Below are 25,498 nucleotides of genomic sequence, written 5' to 3'. Positions count from 1 at the left end.
GCAGGGTCCCCGTGCCCAGCGACACTCGGACAGGCAGGAGGAAGCACGAGGGGTGCGCTGACCTCATAGCTCACGTGTCCTTTGCTTCCCCGCCTGCCTGAGAGACTCATGGCGTCCCGGGCCCAGTTGTCCACCAGCTTGTGCAGGTCGTCCGTGAACATGCCCTTCCTGCTGGACGTCACGGCAGGAGGCGGAGCCGGGGCGGCCTGGCTGCTCACGGCTCCCCCGACGGCGTTGGTGCTGCTGGTCCCTGAGGTCAGAAGAAGCAACAAGGCACGCCCGTTAGAAGGGACTTCGGTGGTGACTTCGGGAGAGGAGAGACCTCCCACGATGATGAAGGGCAAGCCCAGGACGGGGGGATGAGCCAGGGAGCCATGCAGAAGGGAGGTTTCAGGGTCTCAGGAGCCAAACGCTGCGTATAGCAGGGCCGGGGGAGGCTCTCCTCAGGAGCTGCCAGGAGGGAGGAGGGCCGGGGCCTCGCTCCGCCCGTCCCCACGGTGTCGGGAGCGCGGACACTTGGTGCTGGGCCTGTGCCCAGCGCCCGCTGAGGAGAGCTGTGTGCTGTAGCCACCAAGCCTGGTTGCTCTGAATGCTGCAGGACAGGGCAAGAGCCGAGGGCCCCCTGAGCACGGGCAGGGTCCCCGCGGGAGCCGAAGCACTGCGAGCACAGGCCTGAGGAGAGCTGGGCTCCCAAGCCGCGGGGGAACGGGGTCCGGGACGCGCTCAGCCGTTCTTCCACAGAGAGGGAGACGAGAGAACGCGTGCTCTGTTCAGAAAGCTTCTTTGCCTGGGCCCATAAACATGAATGCAAACATCAAGGGAAGGCTCAGCCTCTCCCAACTCCCTGTGAGGAAAGCACAAGGAGGTTTCTGTGCTGCGCCCAAGCCTCTTGGCTCCAGGAAGACACGGCTGCACGGCGGCTGGCTTCTCCCCGCCCTGCCCCTCCCCAAAGAGCAGGCACTCTCTGTGCACCCAGGGAGGCAGGGGGTGCGGGGAGCAGAGGCTCTGGGGCTGTGATGAAGGGTCTCTATGGTTTCATGAGGAAGAAAGGAGTCTGTGTCCTGCCTGATTTCGGCTCTGCTGGAGGGCACACTGGCGATTATTCGAGAGGCAGGTTTGAGGGAAGAGGGAAAGAAGAGTCAGGGTCTTGTGTATTCCCCGCACCCCCACTTTCTTACCAGATCTCACATGTGCTGCAGAATAACTGTAAGCGGCCACTGTAATGCATGAGCCAAGAGGACTCCAGATCCCCAGTCAAGGCCAGGGCTGAATGTCTACGTGCGGACACTGCCCGCTGTCACAGTCCAGCAGCGCCAGAAGCAACTCGCCCCCCACCCCCCAGGCCCCACGACGGGGGTGGCTCACCCGCCTGGGCTGGGCACCCAAGCCCGAGTGCGGGAGGAACAGCTGTCGTGAGGTGAGGCTGCCCAGCGCAGAGGTCCCGTGCTTCTCAGCACCCAGGCAACACGGCGGGCGGGGGCCGGGGCCGAGTTCCTTACAGGGCGGCACCCAGGAGGACAGTGGGACGCACAGGACACAGGCTTCCGGGACGGCAGCAGGGAGGCAGCGCAGGCGGGGACGGGGGTGGGGGTGGGTGTCAGCGCATGCACGAGGACCGTCTCGCCCCCCGCCCCCCGTGTGCGTGACCACGGCGGTGTGAGCTTGGTGGCGAGTGAGACGATGAGGACGACACAGAGGTCACAAGTGAGCAGAGCTGTCAGCAGCCACGGAGGGGAGCGCAGCTGCCACAGGCCGGCTCAGCTGGGTGCCGAGGCCCCTCGACACTGGGTGCAGCGTGGACACCGGGGGAGCGCCAGCCACACAGGCCACCTTCTCATCCTGGCTTCTGCAAACCGCCTTCCCACAGGAGGGTGACACACACCCCCCAGCTTTCCAAGCAGAAATTAACTCTAGGAAAAGCTGGCTTGGCTACTAAACCCAGGAGAATGGGGGTGCACGTGGTTGGTGGCAGCAGGAAAGCGGTGACGAAACCAGCAGAGCAGGTGTTTCTGAGACACGGCCAGCCTTCAGAGGACACTCACTGTCCTTTAAACCCTTCTCAGTTCTGCTCAAAAATTCTAAAAGCAGTGAGTGCATGCTTTCTCACCAAAAATGTTCTCCTGCCATATAGTCAGCCCCCCACCCCTGCCCCCTTCTAGTAACAAGAGCCCACTATGAGCCACGCTTACTGCCCGCCTCCCAAGCACCGTTTTCTGGAAGAGCCCCTTGGCGGCAGCTGCCATTGTCTGCACCATCTACACAGCTGGCTGACTCCTCAGGGGGCGCGAGGCAGCCCCACTCGCCCTACACACACCCGCGGGCGCCCCCACCCACAGCTGTCACAGAGCCGGGTGTGGGCTGTCACCGAGAGCATGGACTGTGAGGGGACTTGGAATCTGGAAGGAGAGCCAGTGGCAACCACTGAGTGTGTTGAAGACGACACCAGAAAAGGGTGCAGGGCTGGGGTCCAGGAGTCGAGAGGCTGCGGGGCGCAAAGAGCTCAGGGCGACAGGCTTCACAGTCAGGGAGCAGAAGTAACAGAAAGAAAGGATAATTACTACAGAGCTGGTTGCAAGGGCAGACTTTTTTCACCATCTTCCCTGAAGCACAAAGAGAGAGCAGTGTGTTAAAGGTTAGGGAACAGAAGTGTACATAATTAGACTCTCCAAACAGCACACCAGGGCCCAGCAGGAGAGAGGGAGGGGAGAGGGCCTGGGCTGCGCGGGGGCCCCTCCCGGCCCACGGCCCCACCCCACGCTGTCTGGAGGAGCGAGCCCCACACCAGGCTTCTGGGGCTCTGGCCTCACTGCTGGAACCTCGAATACCCAGGCAGTCTCTCCACGCCCTGGCCCCCTCCTGCTTCTCCTGCTGGGCTGTTAGGACGCACTGCATTAAATGCATTCGCAATTCCACCACAGGAGGCTGACAGGTGGCACCATCATTACAGTTCTCATTTAAACTGGCTAACACACTATTTCCAAACCCTAGACATACATACTAACCCCGTCCCCCCTAGAAAAATCTTTTAAAAGTATGTGGAAAACGAGCAACTTTCAAACAAAAATAAAGCATGAAGCCAAGCCGTGCTTCCAAACCATTATCTGTTTTGAGCACAGAGTGAAGCACCCCAGACTAGTTAAGACCCCAACACCCAAGAGCCCAATATCTCTGTCCATATTTGCTCTTTCAACTTTTTTTTCTTTTTGGCCACACCACACTGCTTTTGGGCCTTTAGTTCCCCGACAGGGACTGAACCAGGGCTCGGCAGTCCTAAACCACTGGGTTTATTTGCTTTAAATCTGCATCTTGCGATCTGCTCACAAAGGCTTACATGATGGACACTGACGTGCCTTCAACGGAGGCAGGATCTCTCATTCATCTGAACGACACTGTAACACCACCTACCTTTCCAAGTGCGATGGGAATGTTCTGAGCTAACCGAAGAGGTGCCTGTCACACAATACTTCCCTCACAAAAATGCCCTGGTCTTCCTCCTTCCCTCTGAGACACTACAGGCCACATAACACTGGACTGACACCTCCAAACACTTGTCCCCTGCTGTTACTGTCCCTTCAGTCATCTAACTGGACACAGGACTTCAAGTGCTGACTTAAGTGCCGAGGAGCTAACACTGTTGGTCAGCCTAGCCTAGCCAGGCCCTGACAGCTCAGCTGGTAAAGAATCTGCCTGCAATGCAGGAGACCCCGGTTTGATTCCTGGGTCCAGAAGATCCCCTGGAGAAGGAACAGGCTACCCACTTCAGTATTCTTTGGCTTCCCTTGTGGCTCAGCTGGTAAAGAATCCGTCTGCAATGCAGGAGACCTGGGTTCCATCCCTGGGTTGGGAAGATCCTCTGGAGAAGGGAAAGGCTACCGACTCCAGTATTCTGGCTGGAGAATTCCATGGACTGTGTATAGTCCATGGGGTCACAAACTGTTGGACACGACTGAGTGACTTTCACTCACCCACTAAGGCTTGCCAGGAAAGCCGTTGCCCTACCAAGCGGGGAAGGCCTTCCACCTCCCTCTGGGCTACACAGCCCTGGACTAGTGTTGTATGAGGCCCAAGGACCTCTGAACCACACTCAAGAGACGACGACAGTCCGAGCACATGCACTTAAAAAGTATGTCAACAGCCACATCAGAAGTTTGAGGCCTTAACAGAGAAGATCTTTTAAGCTCTAACAAAGGTTTTTTACTTAAACCTCAGTTTTGTTTTTAAAATTCTCATTTCAACATATGCTTATCAACTACTGGAACGTGCCAGGCTGATTAGAGAGAAAAGACGTGTGCTTCCCTGGGCTCCTGCCTCGTGCCTGTGATCTCACCGGGTCTGTGCAGGACCACCCACACTCCACATGCAGGGAGGTGGGCTGGAGAGGCAGGAGCCTTGTTTTGGGGAAGAAAGCTGAGAAGTCCCAGCGATTTTGTTAAAAAGCCCATCTTGGCTTGCAGGTGCTGGCCCTCGGTCTTAGTGAGCTTAATTTATAAGACGAACTACACCGAAACCCTCTTTGAAACCCTCAGAGGGCAGTGGTGGTGAAAACATCCAGGGAAGAGATTCCAGCATCTTTACAATTGATAGGTGGTTATGCTTAACTGAGATTACGAAAACAAAAACAAAAACAAAAAAAACAACTTTCAATCTACTCTGAAAAATAATACAAAAACAGGGGTTCAGTTCTCCCTGCAGCGGCGGTCAGGAAGCTTGCTGTGACTCCTAATGCCAGAGCAAGGGGTAGCACTATGCATGGCTGGGCGCGCAGGCATCACTATGCTGAACGACCCAGCAGTCCCTTGCCCTGGACACCGTGCTGCCCTCTGGCACAGGCTGAGGAAGAGGCAGTTCTACCAGAAAATTCATTTTGAAGTTTACAGAAACCTATGATCAGATCTCCATCTTCTATCGTAATTAACAGAGGCCCAAACTTCTGAGGGCGACACTAGCTCAGCCAAGCCACCGCAGAGACGATGCACAGACACAGATGAGGGTGGACTGCGTGAGACAAGACCCGCGGCAGACACAGGGGCGAGGAAGAGTAAAGGTGTTACACACAAAGAGCCAAGCAGGGCGTACTCAGAAATCGCGTCCTCCTGCCGCCAGCTTTGAACGTCACCTGCTCGGACGCACAGTTAAACTTGGCACAGCCTGTGAGAGGGGAAGAACGGGGAGAACAGGGAGAGAAGAGACAGAACACAGCTACGAGACGTTAGAACCCGAGCTGAGAGCCAGATGTACTAGGACGGCACACAGAGGGACGAGCCTGCAGGACAGGCCTGCGCGCCAGAGGCAGGGGTCAGGTCTGTCCCCCACCAGCCCAGACTGCGCCACCCACCAGCACGCTCAGAGACAGGCTAATCTCTAACCTTCGCAAAGCTGCAGCAAAGGCACCTCCGTTTGCCATCTAGATTCCCCTCATTCTTTTCCACCCAGATGCCCAACAGCTTTTAAGTTTTGTCTAATGTTACTAAAAGGTCTTTCCTCTACAGGAATGTTCTGAGTGATCATTTTATTAAACCTCTGTTTATTAAACGACCTATACTTGGGAAGTAGATTAAAGGCAGCAACTTGAATTTTAGGGCTATTCACTTTAGTATGTCTCTCTCACACTTAGAAATTATTAAAGTCTACATTGGCTGAACAAATGCATTAACTTTCAGAAAGGGCTAAAACACCTAAGAATCTGGTTTTAGGAAACCCTAGTCCAGTATTAAATCATAAGTTCCAAATCCCAAAGGAGTCCTGCACCACACTGAGGCGTCACAGGGCTACTTTCTGCTGTAATCCCTTGAAGAAAACCTACTTCCACCAGAAGGGAGCAGTGATCCCACCCAAGCGAGTTGCTACCCACCCCCCTCTGCAGCCCAAAGAACCATGTAGGCAGCAGGTTCCAGGTCAGCTGCTCCCCCAAGCCACCCGCCTGCCCCAGGCTTCTGCCCTGCGTGTGGCTGTGTCTGCATTTCAAGGCTCCCGGAGGATGGTGGCTGCCCGTGGCTCTCACCTTGACCTGGCGCAGAAAGGCTTGGTACTGAAATGGCACCATCGCTGGTAAAGGCCGAGTACAGGTTGTCACTGGAAGGAGATGGCTTCACAGGCTGTAACAGCTGGTTGGGCCCTGTCTCCGGGACGCTGCCAGGAGCGGGGAGGGTCTGCTGAGGGTGCAAGACTGAAGCTGCACTCTGGCCAGACAGGGTACCTGTCAGAAGACACAGTGGTGTGAGGCAGGGCACAGCTCTCCCCCTGCCCTGGACAGTACTGTCTGCTGTTTGTCCCACCAAGGGAGTGATAACAGGTCAGAAGCTACAGACCAAAGGGCAAAAGCCTCTGGACGGGATGGGGAGTAAGAGATGAAGGAGAGGCAACAGGGCTGCAGGACCCCGTCCCTGAAGCTGCTGAGCTGCAGATAACCCGGGGGACTCAGGAGTCCAAGCTGGGTAAGATGAGAGCACGTGCAGGAGACAAGGGAACGCCACTGCGTGACCTCAGCCCTGCCTTTTACCCTCTCATAGCTGAGAGTGGTCCACAGACAGTCTCTCCTTAGTCCTTCTGGTCCATGTGTCAATCAAGTACAAAGAGGTGTCAAAAAATGATACAGGGGTTATAGAGTAATGCATATTTAGAGTTATTTTTGATAGGCAGCTTTCACTCATTAGCCAGGTGTCCTGAAGTGGACACCTGGCTATTCCTTAGTATAATTAGTGGAACAGAAGTACACTCCAAAAGAAGGCTGAAATTGGGATCAGAATCTAAATTAGCTGCTGTGACTTATGATCTCACATCTCATAATGAATTGGCTCTAACATCCCAGAGAAAAGGTTTGGGCCCCAGAAAACTTGCAGAGAATGGGAAGCTATTAGGCCTGCAAGTGCTGTCCAATACAGTTAACATGAGAACTGAAGAGCAAGTGCCAAGTGTACTGGAGTATAAGTATGTAAGTGTGTTACAGCTGCTTTTACTTACAACTAGTTATCTAACATTACCATAACTTCACCGAAGGGGAAAAACTCTACATAATAGAGAAAAAACAGGCAAACCACAAAAATAAGAGATTATGATTTAACTATTTTTTTGACTATAAATACTAGCATGTTCTTTATTCCCATACAGCTAAATAAAACAAAACTTTAATCAAGGACATTATCACATGACATACCCAAACACCTATATGAAATTTACATTCATCCCAATTGTGATTATGACCACTCCACTCATTAAAAAGAGAGAACTGACCTGGACTTTACTAAAGAGAAAACAGTGTGTTTTCTTCCAGCTGCCTAGGAGTTTGGGGACATGTGAGTTCTATGAGTCAAGAACAACTACACATGAAGGAAACCACCAGACAGCAATACAGGCAACACAGGAAAAGGCCACAGTACTACCCTGTCTTCCAGGCTCAAAAAGAGGTTCTATAAACATGGGGAGTGAAGGCAAGGAAGTGAGACTATAGGAAAGTCAAACTCCTTCACAATTAATTCAACTCAAGTAGCCAATATTCAACAGCTTCTACACACAGATGGAGACAGAAACACAAGACAGGATGGCCACGGCTGACCTGGTCCAGGGCTTTTATTCCCCAAAGAGCTGCTGCGACTGGACTTGCTCCCTTTGCTTTTGGTGGGTCGCCTCCTTCTCCCTGCAAGGGGGGCTGCTGGGGGAATGATGACAGCAGGAGGAACCTTGCCCAGTTTGGTGTATAAAGACTCAATTTCGTGCTTCTGGCGACTCTGCAGGTCCTGAATCTCTTTAAGATGTCTACAAAAGATAACCAAACAATTAAAAAATAGAATAACCACCTCTGTTCCAAAAAGAATTAACATGATTTCACCTTCACGCACAGGTTTACTTACTAATGAATCTGTCCCTCAAATGCACTTAATCTAACTTCTACCAGCTTGAGATTCTCGTCTGTCAGCTCTTCTTGCTGGCCTCTACCACCCAAGCCAATTCCAAAAAGCTCCTAAGTGAAGTGAAGTCACTCAGTCGTGTCCGACTCTTTGCGACCCCATGGACTGTAGCCCACCAGGCTCCTCCATCCATGGAATTTTCTAGGCAGGAGTACTGAAGTGGGTTGCCATTTCCTTCTCCAGAAAAAGCTACTAGCCAACCACAAATGGCTGATGATGTTCCAGAAGGATTTCCTGACTTTGAGGCTCTATCCAGGATACTGAACTGGCAACTCAAATCCAGTTTGTCAACTGTGACCAAGAAAACCTGTTCAAGTATTCTACACCCCAGTGCCATTACCAGATTCATTCAGTAGGCTAAGAAATGGTCAAGATTAGGTTAATAACGCTGAAGTGCTAGTGTTAAAAACCACATGTAGCAGTCATGCACAGGTGCTGAGGCAGTTCTGTAACTAGGGATGCCCTGAGTCCTTCCAAGAACTACATCCAGAGGCCCCGCTCCTGTGTCACCTCTCCAGCACCAGGAACTGGGTCCTCACACAGCTCTGCCGCCACCCTCATGGGAGAAACACACTCACTTTTCCCGTAGTCGGCGAAGCTCTAACTTTAAGTCCTCGTCTTCAATGTCTGACTCATTGTCGCTGCTCATGTAGGAGGAGTTGAAAGAATTGCTGAGGCTCTGACTGAGGCTCTGGGCAGGAAGGCTCTTGGAGCTCAGCTGCGGAGGGGAGTGAGGGCTCCCTGAGCCAGCATCCACGTCCCGGCTGAGGAAGGCAGCCTCCAGGTCGGAAGACGGCCCGTTCAGATGCGAAGGCTCAGACAGTTCGGGTTTCTCTTTCTTTGGCGTCACGGTGGGAGGAATGTCGTGTTCCGAGTCCATGAAAGGAGAGACCACTGGCTCCTCTCCCTTCACCTCAGCCATCTTGTCTTCAGTTCTGGACACAGAGAAGCGACCCACTCTGCTCGCTGTGGTGGTCACCTGAAAACGGCCCACCTTGCTAGGCTGCCCAGCTTCTGAGGCAGGTGGCTGGTGGGCGCTGTCAGGCATGTCTGCAGAGGCGCCCCGGACGGCCAGCCCGTTGGGCTCTGCTTTCACCACGGTGCTCTCGGGGCTGCTGCTTGACAGCACCGAGGACTCTGACGTGCTGGATGCGAAGTGGACAGACTTGGCATCCTCCGACTTACTTTTACCCTCCTTCTGGGGGTCATCCATTGCAACTGAGACCTGACACAATAGACCAAAGTGAGACTAAAGAACTCCCAGACACTCCATTTTCACAACGGATGATAAAACAGTGAAGCACTTCAAGTCCCAGTCTGAGTAGGCTGATCATTTGTTTACACAGGCCCTCCACCTCAGACTGCGAAAACAGAAGGAACCGCACTGCAGAGCATGACACGTCTGCACTGAGATGTGCAGTCAGATGCCCATTCTGAGCAGCTGGCTAAGCCAAGCAAATTCGCTACTTCCATTATCTCCTGTTGTGCACAGGACTCAGATCACATCTTATTAAAATATAAATAACAACAGGTCACAGAATATTGACGATTGCTTGTAAACAAGAGAAACTACAAAGATTACATCCAATAAATGTTAAATGACAGCTAAGCTTCAAGAAATAGGACAACTAGCTAGCGCTAAATGAAGGATCCAGATTCCTGTGCTAGTTCAACAATGTATTAGAAATACAGTCAGTGAAGCCGCAAACTCCGAGAACACTTTACAAATAAGAAGAATGTGATCCAATACCCCCAGCTTCAAGTGCTATCCTGAGAATAGCTAGAAAGTAGCTAAGAAAACAGAAAAAGATTTTTTAATCCCAAAGCATCTTTATCTCATACTTTTTTTTTTTTTAACTTTACAATATTGTATTGGTTTTGCCATATCCCTATCACTAACCCAGAAAATATTCACTTGTTTCCCAATTGGGAAAATATAATTACATGGTGTTATTTGATGCTGACTCAGTATTTTCACTATGGAAATCAAACTTAAGTTATCCTAAACATGAAAACTTTTTTATACAAAGATGTTTACTGTTACTTATTAAAAAATTAGAAACTGCCTAATGACTGACAATAGGAGAATGGCTAGGTAACCCTACCCCTAAATGGGAAAAGCTACAGAGAGCTATCAGAAAAGAAGCAGGGTCAATGTCAGGTCCACACATGCACAGAGCAAAAGGAAAAGAGGAGGATGGGCAGGGAGGACAACTGTCCACTGCTTCTCTAAGTATTCTTCAGAGTACTTCAGAATACCACTCTGAGTATTCTTCATTTTCCTGAATGAGCATGTGTTATTTTAAGAGAGGAAAATGATAAACAGCTCTAAAGTGCTCCTAAAAAAGACATATCATTGATGGCAATTAGGTCCCCAAAGACAGATGTAAGTTTCTTATATACACACTCCCACCCCGGAATCGGAAATCCCTTATCATACATACACCACCACTCACCATATCGGGGATCGATCCTTCGTTACACACACACTACCCCCTAAAAGCGAGAGTCTCACCTGAAATCGCCCCATCTTCAGAACACCAGCTGTGGAAGTGGGCACAAGGACAGGAGCTTCTGTGACTTGAGAGACTGAAAGAACTACACCGAGGAGGAAGAGAACGAATGTCAGCATCTTTTTAGCAGCTTCCTTTCCCTAGCCAGAAGCAGAGTCAACAGAAACCGCGCATTCCAAGAAGAAACTCGTTAGAGGAGAGGAACACTTCCTTTTGTCTGTCCCCCTTCGCTGCGCCCAAAAGGGGAAACGGTTACTGCTCACCTTCCTACCAGACACCTTCTGTGTAAAGATTACATCGCTGTGAAACCCTCTGTCTCCCCTGTATACCATACAGAGGACAGCACACCACGTGGAGGAATAAAAGCCACACAGCAGCAACGCAGCTTCCTGGCTTAGCTCACACGAGAAGAGATACTAAGGCTGACGGGCAGGGACACTATAGCTCTGCCCTGTAACTCAAAGATCATGAGATTCTGTTGAGGACACTAAAGACCCATTTTAAATGGGAACTAGCTATAGCAGACTTTTATAGCAGCAAATGCTCTAATATGTATATTCTTATATTAAAAATCTGTACAGCAAATTAAGAATGGGAGTACTGAATCACTGCCATTTAAAACTCTGACAGACATAAACTGATCTCCAAAAAGGCTATATATATACACCAAGTCTCCAGTGGCTATTAACTTACGAATTTACCAAGGACAGGGGAAAAATACGACGACTTGTAGTTTTATTCTACTGTTCTGTTTCATAAAGGAAGTTAAATATTTTCACGTCTATGTTTGTGTTTTTTTCCCCCGTTATCTTTTTTTAAATTTTGGTCTATGCCAAATTTACAGAAATTCTTTATACTGGCAAAACAAAGTCCTTTTTGTGACAGGCATATACAACACACACATTTCCCAGGTTTTCATTTATCTTTATCTTTGGACGTAACAGTACTTTTCCCCCATGCAGAAATTGAAAATCTATTAATGCTTCTGGGCTGGGTATTAAATGTAATAACAACATCTTTCTCTGTATCAGGGAGTAACAAACTATGATCTGTGAACCAAATCTAGCCCACAGATTGTTTTTATAAATAAATTTTATTGGAACATAGCTCATTCATTTATTATCTATTACTTCTGTGGAGCTACAATAGGTTAGATATTTGAGTAGTTGTGACAGAGACTGGATGGCCAGCAACACCTGAAGCATTTCCTCTCTGGCCTCTTACAGAACAAGTTTGTCAACTCTGCTCTAGACAGTTGGGGAAAAAAAGATCCCTTTTGTTTTCTTACAGTTCTGCTTTATGGCAGCATTTTCCATCTCTGTTCCACTCTGAATTTATTTTGGCCTAGGCTAGTGATACATCTTTACTTTTTTCCAGATGGCTGTCCAGTTGTCCAAACTACTTAGTGAAATACCCCATCTGTCTCATTGACTTAAAGGCCACCCTTTTCATATTCTACATTCCATTTTAGTTTGTCCATTTCTAGACTTTCTAATCTATTCCACTGATTTTCAAGTCACTTCTTTCAAAATAAGAGCCAATTCATAGTGTGACTGTCTTGAAAATAATTTAATTTAGAAAGGTCTTAAGTGAAACTTAGCACTTTTAAGGAAGACAGGAAGTAGTAAGAGCATTCAGGCAATCTTACTAATAGTTATACAGGGAATTATACTTAGGGCAGGTGATGTTGAGGAGGATGGTTATCTGGGAAAAGGCAACAACAAAAAAAGTGTCAAATTTCCCATGTTCGGTGGGACTGATGGTGAAAAGAGATTTACAACAAAACTTTATAACAACAATAGTTGATATGAACCTACAACTAACATCATGATAAAAGCTGTAATAAAACATTTAAGCTGTTGGTATGGATAATTTTTACAGAATTAATTTTTTTTGGAAATGTGTCTTTTAAAAACAGATTATTTTATAGACATGCCAATTCTAAACAATTCAGAAATAGACAAATAATGTTTAAAACTGAGAATCTGAACTCTTACATGTGCATTTTCACCATCCATGCTGTTCAAGCTTCTACATTTCTATACATCTCAAAAGCTAAGAGGCTGTGAATAAATTAACTTTTATCAATATGCTTGAATTTCCTTGTTATGTTTTAGCAAGGATCTGGCCTAGCTAAAAACAGAGTTTTATGCTAAGAAACTATCATTACCCCCTAGGAAGCCACCACTCAAAAGAAGTAAAAACCTCATGACCCTACTGCTCTAGATGTTAGTATCAGTTCTTGTCAATCAGGAAATACGTAAGAATGTCCTCTGACAGTCTCAAGGACACCTGCAAACTCTCAAGAACGTGTACCTCCCCCCATCAACTACAGGAAGGCCTGGCGTGGGAACAGAGAGAAAGAAGGGTGCTCTCACCATCCTTCGGAAGTTGGGCTCCGGTCTCCACAACTGCTGTTGGAGCCACCACAGACACGGGCTGCAAGACACACACAGACACCACCACGGCTTTAGCGTCAGAGGCTCAGTAAGAGGGTCTCTTCCCTGCTGCCTTTCCACTGGCCAGAAAGACAGGATGTGTGAAGAAACGCTTTTGTCTAAGGTGATTTTTTTTAATAACCTAAAAACTAGTCTGATATAAAGACAGACAGATAGTAACCTAAAAACTAGTCTGATATAAAGAAAGATGGATGTTTCAGAGATTTTTAAAAGAAATTTTGAGTCTTAACCTTTCCAAATCCCTTTCTTAATTTTTCTCATGGAATGCTTAAACGTGGATATTCACAGAAAGGTAACTTAAATCAGAACATTATTTTGTCACAAGCCTAAAAGGAAGACGTTAAGACTTCAAACTTAAAAGTGTGGCCTCCTCCCAGGCATAAACACGGAATCCACAGGGCTGGTCTGTGGGAGAGGTCTAACTACAGGGAAGATGAGAAAATCAAAACCAATGTCTTGCTCGGTTATGCTACTAGGTCAGTGTTACTGCTTCATTAACCATCTCATTTCTGTTGACTGGAGCAAAAGCAAAGACTCCACTTCGGTGCTAAAGGTATTCAAAGTGGTCAAGGTCACAGCTTACATCCCAGGAACATAACACATGAGGGTTATGGGGAGATTTTATCAAGGTCATCAGAACTCACTCCAACGGCAGACGTCAGCATGCCACTCTCGGGACTGAGGGTTCTTCTCAGCTGAGCGTCCAGGTCTCCCAGGGGCTGCGGGGGCTGAAGGACACAGCATGGTGAGCACAGCCTTGGGCACGGCCAGTGCCAACGCACACGGGACACACTGCTTCCTGCTCAGACCACATGGCATGTCCTTCTCTGCTCACTCAGTACTAAACCCAATAATCTACACTCATCTTAGCTTTCCTGCTTGAATGATTCACCAAGCTCTCTAAACAGTATCATCAAGTTCTCAAGATACACAAAAACCCAGTTACATTTATGTTTTTACAGTTTTGAGGTCTTCTTTCTTATATCTGTCCTCTCCATAAAAATATATTCTGAAACATGTACAGGGTTGACTGGCAGATTAGCCGTATTGTTCCCCATTTTCTTCTTCAGTTTGGTCTTCTTCCTGAGGACCTGTCCTTGTGAATAACAGTAGGTATTAGCACACCGTCACTGCCTTGGCTTCTATCAACCGTGCGTCTCTCTAGCCTTCCTCTGCTTAGCCTCACTCCCAAAGGTCTAATTTGCAGTTTCTCATTTCACATTTTGGGCCTTCTGAGGAACTGGAATACATGTTTTTAATGAGAAAGTAAGTTCAAGACTTTCACATTCTTTTCCAAAGTTTAGCAGCTGATGGAGTGGGTTCTCTATTGGAGTTACTACTTTATTTAGCAAGTTGCTTAAATTATGGTTTTACTGTGTATCTGGGATCAATTTCCCATGTTTTTTCTTACATCTTATTCTAAAGTTAAGTCCCTAATTTATTTTCACTGTTTACTAGCTTGTCCCGTGTCACAAGCTCTTACATAGCTACAATGGGATCATGCCCAGTACTTTATAGGAATTTGACTCATGTGTGGTATTGGGGGTAGACTGGGAAAGGCCATATTAATTCACAGACTGTAGGTGATTCTGACCCCGAGTGAGCAGAACGGGTGTGAGATGGGATCTCATTATTATGTCACTGGTTTCACTTGTCTCTGAGCAATCTCATGTTAGCTGAGCTCTGCTGGGTTTTGGATTTTAAGATTAGTACCTGTTTTTCATAACCATGACCCTCTCATACCCAATTACGTACTTCATTAGGAGGTCACTGAGAGAAATGTCAAACATTCAAGAAAAAAAAGGCCGTTATCAGTTATCAGGGTGGCACCCTTTTCTTAGGAACTTTCACCATTAATTTTGATTACATAAAAATTTTTCACTTGCACAATGGTGTAATCTTTCAGTATTCTACAAAAGTATGAATGACAAAGCAGTTATATCTTTTGTCAAAATGTCATGTTTGCTATTATTTCCATAAGATATGAAAAAATATTAACAGTAAATGATTTCTAGATGATTTGCTTCTGACTTTAAGTAGGGCCTATATCATCAGCTACGGTGTTTTAAAAGCAAGTTGTTACTAAGTTAAAACCAAACAGGAGCCAGAGGCAAGATCCTGCAGTGGAGAACTGCAATAAGCTTTGAGAAAGAAAGGAGGCACGAACAGAAATTTGCCAAGTTGCAGGGCACCTGAGTTAGTGAAGGTCCTGGAAAAGGTGGCAGCTGCTCGCTGGGTGGAGTACCAGCTGGAAGTTCAGTGCCCATGGGCAGCACCTACAGACAATGAAGGGAAATTCAAGTCCGTGAGATGCTGAGCAGAGACAGCATACAGAGAGCAAACCGACTAATTCAAATGCAGAAGCGTAGGAACAGGACGCATCTGGTTAAGGGAACTCTGTTGCCTTGGTTACACTCTGGTATCTATCGTAAATAAAGGACGTTATAACCGTGGCACTCTTAGAAGGGTTACCATGATATACCAATACAATGAACAGAACTTAGTAAAAGGCTGTTCCCGAGAGAAAGCAGAGCAGATGAAGGCTGTTGAACATGAGGCACAGGCCAGGCCCTCGCAAGCCTGTCTGGCACAGTGCCATCAGGCTGTCTGAGGGCACAGCACAGTTCAGAAATAACTATGGGGCAGGTCTGATAGCAAAAGGCATCAGAAATCTAATGCTATCAAGTCATCTGTATGCTGTCTGAGTGAAGCCACTGTACTACCCCTCTGTACAAGGGATCTCACGCCGAAGGCAAGGCAGAAAGAGGGGGAAGCACACAACAGGGGAAACACAGCCTTGTTATCTGGAGAAGAGCAGAGACTGAAGATGGCAGAATGAGAGGAAGGCTCCACAGCAGAACCAGCAAACACATTCTAGTAATCGTATCCTTAACATTAGATTCACTTCTCCTTCCATCAAATTTACCACCAACTTCCAACTTTTTATAAACTCCAAATTGTGTGTCTATGGAATCTGAGCAAAGCAGAAAGCCTGCTTCATCCTCATGGAAACAAAGACTGTGAACTGCTGTGGCCAGGCACAGCTGCCTCAGGAGCACCCCACACCCTGTGGGGTACGGGCTTCTTCAGTCTAGTCTGCACCAGTTCAGAAACAACGCCTGTATTTTACCTTCTATACATTCTTAGAAAATCTTATAGTTAACCCCCAATCCTGCCACATTTCAAAAGAGAAAAATCTCCAAGTTCAATGAACATGTATTCTAAAATCACCTTCAATTAATTTAATAAATATCTACTATAAGGAAGCCAAGCATCATTGTAACTATACTACAAGGCTGAACTGAAAAAGTGTACTTTAGGGTGGGGGATAGGGAAGAACAATATTTTCCCAACTATTTCAAAATAAGAATCTTACTGGAGGCTTAGTTAAAGGTGGCTTTGCTGGAGCAGTTTCAAGTTTCACTCCTGGCGCAGAGCTGACTGGGGTGGAAACTTGACCAGGAGTGACCGTTGGTATAACTGACAAGCCAGCTGCTCCTAAGGGCAGACTGGTTGGTGGCAAGCAAGTACTGGCAGTGGAAGTCAGAGGCTTGCTTGGTGCAACAGCAGTGGTTGGGAGGCCTGCTGTGACAGCGGTCTCTACAGTGAGCGAGGTCTCCAGAGAGACGGGGGCGTGTTGGGCTCCAGAAGAACTGTGCTCACTAAAGAGAGATCGCAGCTTTTCCTCCAAAGTCTTGATGTCGTCGATCCCGGGAGCTTTGGGTTGAGTGTCGGCGTCTATCTCGGGACAGTGAGTGTGGGGCTGGTTGGGGAGTGGAGCGGGCTGAGGCTGACTATGAACCAGGGTCTGTTGCACAGCAGGCACGCTGACAACAGGTTGTACCAGGGGTGGAATACCGGGTACCTGGGGCAGTAGAGGTGCTGACATGGGTCCTGCCTGGGAGAGTACGGGAGTAGAGGTTACGACTGATGGGAGGACCAAAGGGTGAGCCGCAGCAGTAGGCTGAGAAACAGCACTGGACACTCCTGCTCCAGGGGCGGGAGAGGACGAGGTTGCAGGAAGGGACAGAGCCAGGCCAGTGGTGCTACTATGGGCCGTCTTATCCAGTGCGTGGGCACTGACCAGCACTGTCTCTGCCAGAGCTGGGGCAGAGGTACTGCTGCTGAGAGCAAGGGACGGCAGTGCCGTGAGGCTAGGGCCCAGAGCGGCAGCGGGCACGGCTGTCAGCGTGGCCACCCCGGCCGAGCTGCCTACCGCGGGCTGAGACGGCACAGGCGGAAGCTGAGCAGCAGAGGCAACAGCGCTGCCCACAGCAGAGGCTGGTGTCAGGGATGCGGGTGCAGAGGGGAAAGTGCCTGCACTGGAGGCCCCGCTGCCAGGGGTGGGAGCCTGTGCCGCCTGGGGCGCTGGTAGTGCCGAGAGAACTGCAGGGATGGTGACGCTGGGGGCCACGCTGGAAGATGCCAGGGACTCAGACACAGGGGGTACAGGGAGACCACTGGGAGGCATGACACCTGTTCCAGGGGCCACTGTCACCTCAGTCTGAATGACCGATGTGGTCACGTCACTAAGAGGGTGGCTCGGGGCAGGGGCTGACACCGAGGCTGCGGCTGCTGCGGCTGGGGCTCCAGGGGCACTGCTCAGGGTGGGAGGCACTGCTGGAAACACGGGGCCTGTCTGACCAAAGTGGGGAGGGGCCGTACTCGGCCCTTCTGCCATCCGAGCATGTCTAAGTTCAGAAAAGGCCTGCTGCAGACTAAGGGATGAGGCAGAGTGAGACAAGTTCATTCCAGGGCCAGCAGATGTGGAAGCAGCAACTGCAAAGGAAAAGGAAAACTCAGACTCAGTTCGTTGTAAAAAGCCAGTTCAGAAGGGTGCCCTCACCTATCCTTGGGAATCTTAACAGTGCCACACACCCAAAAGGTACATGAACCCTCCTGAGCAGGTGTCAGCATGTGACAGGGGAGCTCAAGCAGAGTAGGTCATCTTGTATGAATATGTACTTCTCAAGGGACATGGAGGGACCGCAAGCTGTCCATGGTAGTAGGCATGGAGACACACATGGTGCTGAACCCACTCGGCTTCGGTCATACAGGCTATGTCTAGTGTGGCCTCCTTCCATGCCCATTTGCTTACATCCACTCTGTTCATCATCTATTTCCCTTCTCTATATGTTTATCTGTTGGTTAGTCAATTTTCTACTCCTCTCTACTGTCTATGTCGTCATTTGACCAAGCTTCCAATCTAGGAGGGAGAGACATGGGATTTATACACGTATGTGGGATAAACAATTTCTTACCCGTATCTGAAATTTCAGTGAAAAGTTTTGATTCTCGTAATCGACTTTCTGGCACAGGACTTACTATAAACCGTCTTCCAGCAGAATGAACAACTTGAGTTAAAGAACTGGCAGGAACGCCTGCTTAAAAAGAAACAAACCACTTAACTGTGCTATTATTACATACACAGTCACCAACACAAAGCTTCAAAATTTCATCATTAGCACACACCTTCTTAGGTAAAAGGTTAGAATAAACAATAAAAAGAAAAGAAATTCACCTATCTGTTGTGGCAAGGAAGATGCAGGAATTGGTTGTTTGAACTCTCCTTCCAATTTCTACAACAAACAAAAGGGATTAAACGTGTTCTCTAACTCAATCTTAATGATCAAGCAAAGCAAATGGCCACATGCAAAGAGAATATAAATGCTGATCGTCGCAGTTACAGGTGTGATGTGGTATCACTGGACGCTCGCAAAGTGTCAGACTAGACGGCTCAGACTCCGCAAGGCAAATTCAGCATACTTTTACCATAAACAGAGCTTCACCATGGGAATGATGAACCTACTTGGGTGCCTGAGAAGCCATAGTCATCCTTGCCATGGAGACTCTCCAAGCTCTGGTCACCCTCTGGCTCCACGCTGACATCCTCACTGAGCATCTCGTCAGCTTTCTCAATGATCTCCCGCACTTGCTCCACAAACGCATCTCTCTCCAGTGCCAGAATAAAGTCATTGTTCACCTGTAAGAGGAACGCGGCGTCAACCTTCCGTACAGTGCTGGGGCTTTAGTCATCCCACCACCACTTCTGCCCATCTGTGTAACACCCATACTGGATTTGATTACTACATAAGTCGGTTCTTCAATACCTAGTTATACACGACCTAGAAAAAAACACCTCTAAATCACAGGTTTGGTGTGCCAGTTAAATTCACACTGAAATAAATACGTTACTGTCAAAACAATTCACAGAATACTGCACATGCACCTACGGCAGTGGATATAAAGATCAAGGACATAGGAAAAGTCTGGAACTCCAGAGACGTACCATAATTGTGGCTATCTCCTCAGGGTTGTCACCATCTAAATCAAATTTGAATGTAACCATCTTCCGATTGTGAGTCTCTAACTGACATTCTACCACCCGATCTCCCTTATTTGAAACCTAAGAAGAAAAAAAGAAAGGTACTTCATATCTCAGAACACCACACTCAGCTCTGGGACTGAATGTGACAGGTAACACAGGCCAAGCACTGCCTCTTATACTACTAGCAAGGAATCCTGAAGAAAATATCAGCCTTTCAGCTACTTATATACTTATGGAGAAGGAAATGGCACCCCACCCCAGTATTCTTGCCTGGAGAATCCCATGGACAGATGAGCCTACTGGGCTACAGTCTATAGGGGTGCAAAGAGTTGGATACAACTGTAGCAACTTAGCATGCACTTGCATACATCTTTCACTAAAGGGTCTGGAAGAAACCTAAGGTCTTTGTTCTACAAATAAAACCGTATTTTTTCCCTAAAAGATAAGACAGTGCCTTCTCATAGAAAGATCGAATGTAACAATATCATTTGGGTGATTAAAAAAAAAAAGATCCCAAACTTTCATCAATATACCCAAGCTTTATAAATATTTAAAAGTTATTAGTCAACTACATGAGGCCAGAAGTCAGCAACACTTACATTGAGAATTCTCAGTTTGGGGCGGGAAGGCTTCTCGTGACGAGAGCGGCTCCTTATAGACTTCCGATGCAGCCGCTTCGTGGTCCTGCCCTCGTGCCTCCCGCTGGACGAGGGGACATTCTCGTTGCCATCACTCAGGCCTGAAGCCACATCTGAATGTGCGCTGCAAAGACAATGTGCAGTTTATGGTGCAACGTCAACCTCCCTTCTATTCATCCTCCCACCAAGAGCGGAGAACTGCCCTTCACATTTCAACCTCCCTTCTATTCCATCCTCCCGCCAAGAGCGGAGAACTGCCCTTCATATTTCAACCTCCCTTCTACTCCATCCTCCCGCCAAGAGCGGAGAACTGCCCTTCACATTTCTACCTCCCTCCTATTCCATCCTCCCGCCAAGAGCGGAGAACTGCCCTTCACATACCTGTCTATAGAAGAGACCACCGCGGCTGGCTGGGCAGGCTGTGGCTGAGCCCCGGGAGCTGGCTCTGGAGGAGCCACCTGAGAGACGACCTGAGTGCTCTGTGAACAGAAAGGGAAATTCACACCTCGGCCGTAAAGCAGTTTATTACTGACCATCCCCAACTAGCTAGTCTTTTTTTTCCTTATCCCTCCCCTAAGTCCTAAAAGCACTATAACTCTCAATTTCAGCATCTACAGACAGTCGTCTTAAAGTTGCGAAGGAAATTTCTAAAGCTAGTCTCTGGTACAGACTGCATGGTGTGTCATCAGCCAGAGGAGCGGCCAGGCAGCAAGAAACTACAAGCTGCCATGCGCCAGCATCTCACCACAATGTGCAACCGGGCAGGCAGAGCAAATGCAGAAGACGCTCAGAGCTCTCTCGGAGGGGGCAGAAAGGGCCACTGGGAGCATAGCGGGGGAAGCTATTCTGGTGACTGCCCACGGCAGGAACTTGTGAAAGAAAGGGTTAAGAACGACGGCTAGAGGGCCAGCTAGAGAAGTGAAGTGCTAACAACCGTTATTCTTCTCAAGGCACACTCACTTCCCAACAGAACAGCCAGTGGCAACAAGGCCCCCACACTGGCATTTCATTCTGCTGTAAGAAAAAGTCATTCACAAGTTAGTTTGAAATAGTTTCCAAATGAATCCTAAGCCAGGGAACCTGTTTCTCCTTTGTCATTTCTATCCCACTGTATGTATGCTTCAGATATAAACATGCAGGAACTCCATTTACCTCCAGAGCTGCTTGCTGGGAGGATGTGGTGGGGGCTTGTGCTAAGCTCACTGCCGGCTGGGACACCTGGACCTGTCCTCCTACACTGCCCACAGGAACCAAGAGACTGGATTCCACATAGGGCTGCACCATTGCAGGAAAGTAACCCGGGGCAGCCAGCGCCTCTGTCGGCATGGGAGGGGACAGGACTGCAGAAGGCAGGCACACAGAAGCTGCGCTGGAGGAGGGAGCAATGTTTGAGTCTCCTGGGTACTGCGATGGCAGTCGAGGTGGGAAGCCCTGTGACAGAAATGAGGAAGGGAAATTAGTGCAGGTTGGGTCATCAAATGAGCAAAACAGCAAGACATGCAAGGGAAAGAGAAAAAGAAAGGAAAGCACACAGCAAAGAAAGTAGCCCAATCTCTAATAATTTAAAGAAGATTTTCAAATGAAATGATTGACTGATTTCGATTTAGAGGACAGGACAGTACCTAACTGAACTTTTAAACTGCTACTTTTTCCGAGATCATTTTAAATAGGAAGAATAAACATAATTCCTCCAAAAAAAAACACCTACTTTCCAGGCAGTCCAACATGAAAATGCAAAAACTCTTGAAGGTATCAGTCATGCCAGTCACATAACGACTTGCTAGTATTCTAAATCTAAACCCTGAAGGTTTCCATTGATACCATGTTGGCTACCCACCATTACTCCTCCCATAAAAAAACGCAGCCTGATACAACCTACTGTTGAGTCATACCGAGCTCTCAGCTCACAGTGAATGTGGAGAGAGCCATTTTTCTCTCAAGGAGGGGTCTTGGAAAAGATGCAAATGATTCAGACATCTCTACTGGGTCATTTCTCAGATGTGGACTATTTTGGCATGTCTGGTTGAGAATAGCAACCTGTGTTATTGCTGGTTATTATGATATTCAGTTACTCGGTTTTTAAGTCCCTGATGTTCTGTCATTACGACCAAACCCTCTGGGGCCCTTCATCTGCCAGCCAGCACAATACCTGGTAGAGAATATCTCCAGGGGGAAGTGGCACCTCGGCAGTCTGTCCAAGGCTGGCGGGGATCCCCATGGACTGAACTGCTGGCTGCAGGAGCTGCGGGTGAGCCTGACTCGGCAGCTGGGTCACAGGCTGCAGGAGGGCAGGAAGCTGACTAGGGACCACAGTGGGTGCCCCGGGGACGGCCGCCGCCGCAGCAGATGAAGCCAAGGTGAGCAGAGGCTGACTAACGCCAGCTGCCATCGTGACCGGCAGGGGTGGGAAGCCTGGCTGAGCCACAGACACGTGAGGAGGAGCAGAGGGGAGCTGAGAGATGGGGGGCAGCTGAGAGACGGGGTACTGGGGCAGTAAAGAGGGTGGGAGTGGCTGTCCCACAGGAAGGAAGTGAGCACCAGCATGGACGGGAACGACTGAGGGCTGTGTTGCAACTGGGATCTGAGGTTCGCCTTGGAGAGTTGGTACTGGCTGGGAAACTGGAAGCTGGGAAGGTAAAGAAAAACAAAACAGACAGACTTAAAAAAAAAAAGCAAGGCTGCCAAAAGCAAGACTTGTTTATTAGCCAAAAAGAAAGAAAATTAAAACAAACATCAATCCCTGCATATATTAGTAGTAATAAGTTAAAGTGCCAACAGGATGAGGGAGAGGCAGCTGCAGACGGGCGGCTGATGGACTGCTGCTGTTCTAAATCTGTTCTAGAAAATTCCACTCACACTTCACCATCAACAACAGAGAGCTCTTGCATAGGAAATGTCTTCTGCACATCCTGACTGAGGCATGTTTCACAAGCCATAATCCACTGGCACGTTTGCTGTGGCTAAACTTACAACTGCTATTATAGTAATGGCTGAAATTCAAAGGACTTTCTCCCCAGTGGACTTATAGCTCATCCATATTGCTTCCACAGTTCTCATGTCCCACCCAGGCCTGTAAGAGTAGGTCTATGACCATATTCCACTAATTGCAGGATGTAACCATGCCTTTCCACACGGTCATTTTAACACTTATGAAATTAAGATATAACTTACAATTAATGGTGCGTCAGTTCTCAGTGTTACCTAAAATAACGGTGCATTTTACAACTGACAGAGTCTCAGATGTGACAAAATATGACAGGAACAATACATTGTATCAAAATACAAGCACAAGTCCCATCCTTAAAGTTGAAAAAATGTCACTCAGAAAGGTGTATCTTCAACAGGGCTACTTTTCAAGTGACTAGAAGGATTATTTAGGGGGGAAAAAAAAAAATCACTCCGTATAGGGTTTTTTTATGACTGTCAGAAGACAATGAGGGCAGGGAACAACATGTAAGTCTATGTGAAAACACGGCATAACTGCAAACCTAGAACAGATACAACTGACAATTCTAGAAAATGTCATCATTGCAGCCCTTTATCAGTTCTACATCTATCAAACTTATTTTAGGCTGATAAACCTAAAAGTTGAACATTTTTGGATTACCACTGCTTTATAAACCCATTTATATTAATCAATTCATATGTACAAAAGACACGCCATGGACAGAGGAGCCTGGCGGGCTGCGGTCTGAGCGACTGAACGGGAACAATGCACAGAAGTAATGTTCATTCCACTTTGCAGTTTTACCACCAGGGAAGCAGAAGTCATGCGGTGCTCCTTCCAGAAGTGTGGCACTCACCTGTTTTCCCGCGGACACGTGTGGCAAGGCCTGTGGAGGTGGAGGCTGACTCACAGGCTGTGCAATCGTGGCCTCGCTGGGGGCCGATGTCTGAGGGAGCGGATACTGCACCGCCTGCTGAGAGGGGGCTGTTGGCTGCACTCCTTGCTGCTGAGAAGAAAACCATCACTCAGTTTTATTTCAAATCATTAACAGCATGTTTCTAAGGCAGTACATCTGCTTATCAGTGTCTGTAAGAGATGGCAATTTTAGTAATCAAGACATGCACAAAGTCAAACTCACCAATTCCCCTTTATACATCTTCATTTTTCCTCTGCTGCTCTGTGTGATGGGTCAACCAAGAACTAACCCATGTTTCCGAGTCTGAGTCACCACTGGTTCTTCACCTGACATGCTTCTTGCCCCAGGAGCAGCTCAGATATTTAGACACCTTCAGATCCAGGTTCAAACAGATGTTCTCTCCTCCAAATGCCCTCCCCTCTTTGCTCCCATTTCTTGATAGCAGCTCTCAATGTGGTTCATATTATCTTAGTCTAGTTTCTCAACTGTGTAATTAATTTGCTTAAAGAACAGCTCTGACAATAGCTACAAAATAGAAGAAAACCACTGAATTTTGAACTCTGCCATAGACTAGCTCTTATACCTTTGTGATTGCTCATTTTACTGCCAAAATGAGGTTTCTTTCTTTGAAAACAAGGGCACAACCACTCAATTTGAAGTGCAGCAAAGTGAACGACATCTGGGAATCCAGCATGTGCTGGACCCTCTGGTATAATATGTCTCTACTCAAAGCTGACATGTAACTGTACCCAAATACTAAATTTTGCAGTAAAATTAATGGCCCCCTCTAGTTGAAACTCTGAACTTCACAGCTGACTTTGAAGATTCTCTAATACCTATCAGTAATTTAAAAATTAATTTTTAAATACAAAACAAACACCTGTTTGTAATAAAAATTTTAACCATTATATTACATTAATAGAGTTAAATGAAAACACCCAACCTCATTTCTCCAGATATAACCACAATTAGTGGTCTGGTGCACTTGCTTTATGGATTTTCTGCTACGCATGAGTGGTCACTTACACACATTGATTTAAAAAAAAAAAAAAAGCCCATTTTTATAAATACTATTCTCTGACCTACCACTTTCATTTATCTATGGTACCAATATCTTAATGATGAACATTTGCTTGACTCAATATTTTGTTACTTAAAATAATGCTACAAACAATAACAGATTTCCACATATGTCCTGGTCCATACAACGAACTAGTTATTGCTGGTACAAAGATAAGCTATCTGTGTGTATGTGTTTGTGTGTATGTACCTAATTGAAATACAACAGGTAACACAGATTTGATATATGTACATACTGCAAAACACTCACCACAGTAAGTCTAGTTAACATTCATCACCACATATAATTCATATTTTTTTTCTTGTGATGAGAACTTTTACAATCTTCTCTTAGTGGCCTTCAAACATATAATACAGTATTATCAACTTTAATCATGATGCTATACACTGCATTCCCAAGATTTTTGTTTTAATATTTATTATGCATCTGGACACCTCAATAAGCATCCTAGATTTTGTTAGGTAATCACCTGTAAATAATATATCTGTTCTCCATGATATTTATTTCTTATTTCTTATTACACCAATTAAAACCTTCAAAAGAATTCTGAAATGTAATAGTGACAGTAATTGTGTTTTATTTATTTCCGACACTGTATCCTTATTAACTTTAAAAAATTACAAACTAATGGCTGTTGAATTATAAAAAATTTATTTTCAGCAACTAAGATATATCATAAATACCCAACTTTAAGGCAACTCTGAATATAAGA

At 47.3% G+C, this 25,498-nt stretch overlaps 1 protein-coding gene across 50 annotated transcripts in view; it reads right to left on the bottom strand.

The window, feature by feature from the left end:
- Positions 1-25,498, bottom strand: part of WNK1 (WNK lysine deficient protein kinase 1) — a 130,182-nt gene that overhangs the window by 3,056 nt on the left and 101,628 nt on the right. For 3 of the 50 annotated variants that reach the window (XM_086402540.1, XM_086402497.1, XM_086402508.1), the window contains 21 exons: positions 23,646-23,795; positions 21,992-22,468; positions 20,995-21,273; positions 20,224-20,321; positions 19,804-19,966; positions 19,166-19,282; positions 18,686-18,859; positions 18,398-18,455; positions 18,138-18,260; positions 16,253-17,655; positions 15,069-15,152; positions 13,521-13,604; positions 12,796-12,856; positions 10,420-10,502; positions 8,483-9,129; positions 7,553-7,752; positions 6,002-6,196; positions 5,056-5,148; positions 2,559-2,600; positions 1,066-1,092; positions 63-250 (listed from right to left, as the gene is read on the bottom strand). In XM_086402540.1, coding sequence (XP_086258666.1) covers positions 63-250; positions 1,066-1,092; positions 2,559-2,600; positions 5,056-5,148; positions 6,002-6,196; positions 7,553-7,752; positions 8,483-9,129; positions 10,420-10,502; positions 12,796-12,856; positions 13,521-13,604; positions 15,069-15,152; positions 16,253-17,655; positions 18,138-18,260; positions 18,398-18,455; positions 18,686-18,859; positions 19,166-19,282; positions 19,804-19,966; positions 20,224-20,321; positions 20,995-21,273; positions 21,992-22,468; positions 23,646-23,795 — 4,746 coding nt within the window. Of the gene's footprint in view, positions 1-62; positions 251-1,065; positions 1,093-2,558; positions 2,601-5,055; positions 5,149-6,001; positions 6,197-7,552; positions 7,753-8,482; positions 9,130-10,419; positions 10,503-12,795; positions 12,857-13,520; positions 13,605-15,068; positions 15,153-16,252; positions 17,656-18,137; positions 18,261-18,397; positions 18,456-18,685; positions 18,860-19,165; positions 19,283-19,803; positions 19,967-20,223; positions 20,322-20,802; positions 20,857-20,994; positions 21,274-21,991; positions 22,469-23,645; positions 23,796-25,498 lie in introns of all 50 variants that reach the window. The other 47 variants (XM_086402490.1, XM_086402501.1, XM_086402493.1 and 44 more) reach the window with 33 other exon arrangements.

This window comes from Bos grunniens, chromosome 5 (genome assembly GCF_055505025.1).
Source record: "Bos grunniens cultivar Pamir isolate PY7600 chromosome 5, Bosgru_T2T1.0, whole genome shotgun sequence".
NCBI classification, from domain to species: domain Eukaryota; kingdom Metazoa; phylum Chordata; class Mammalia; order Artiodactyla; family Bovidae; genus Bos; species Bos grunniens.
This window is presented reverse-complemented; position numbering and strand designations above follow the sequence as displayed.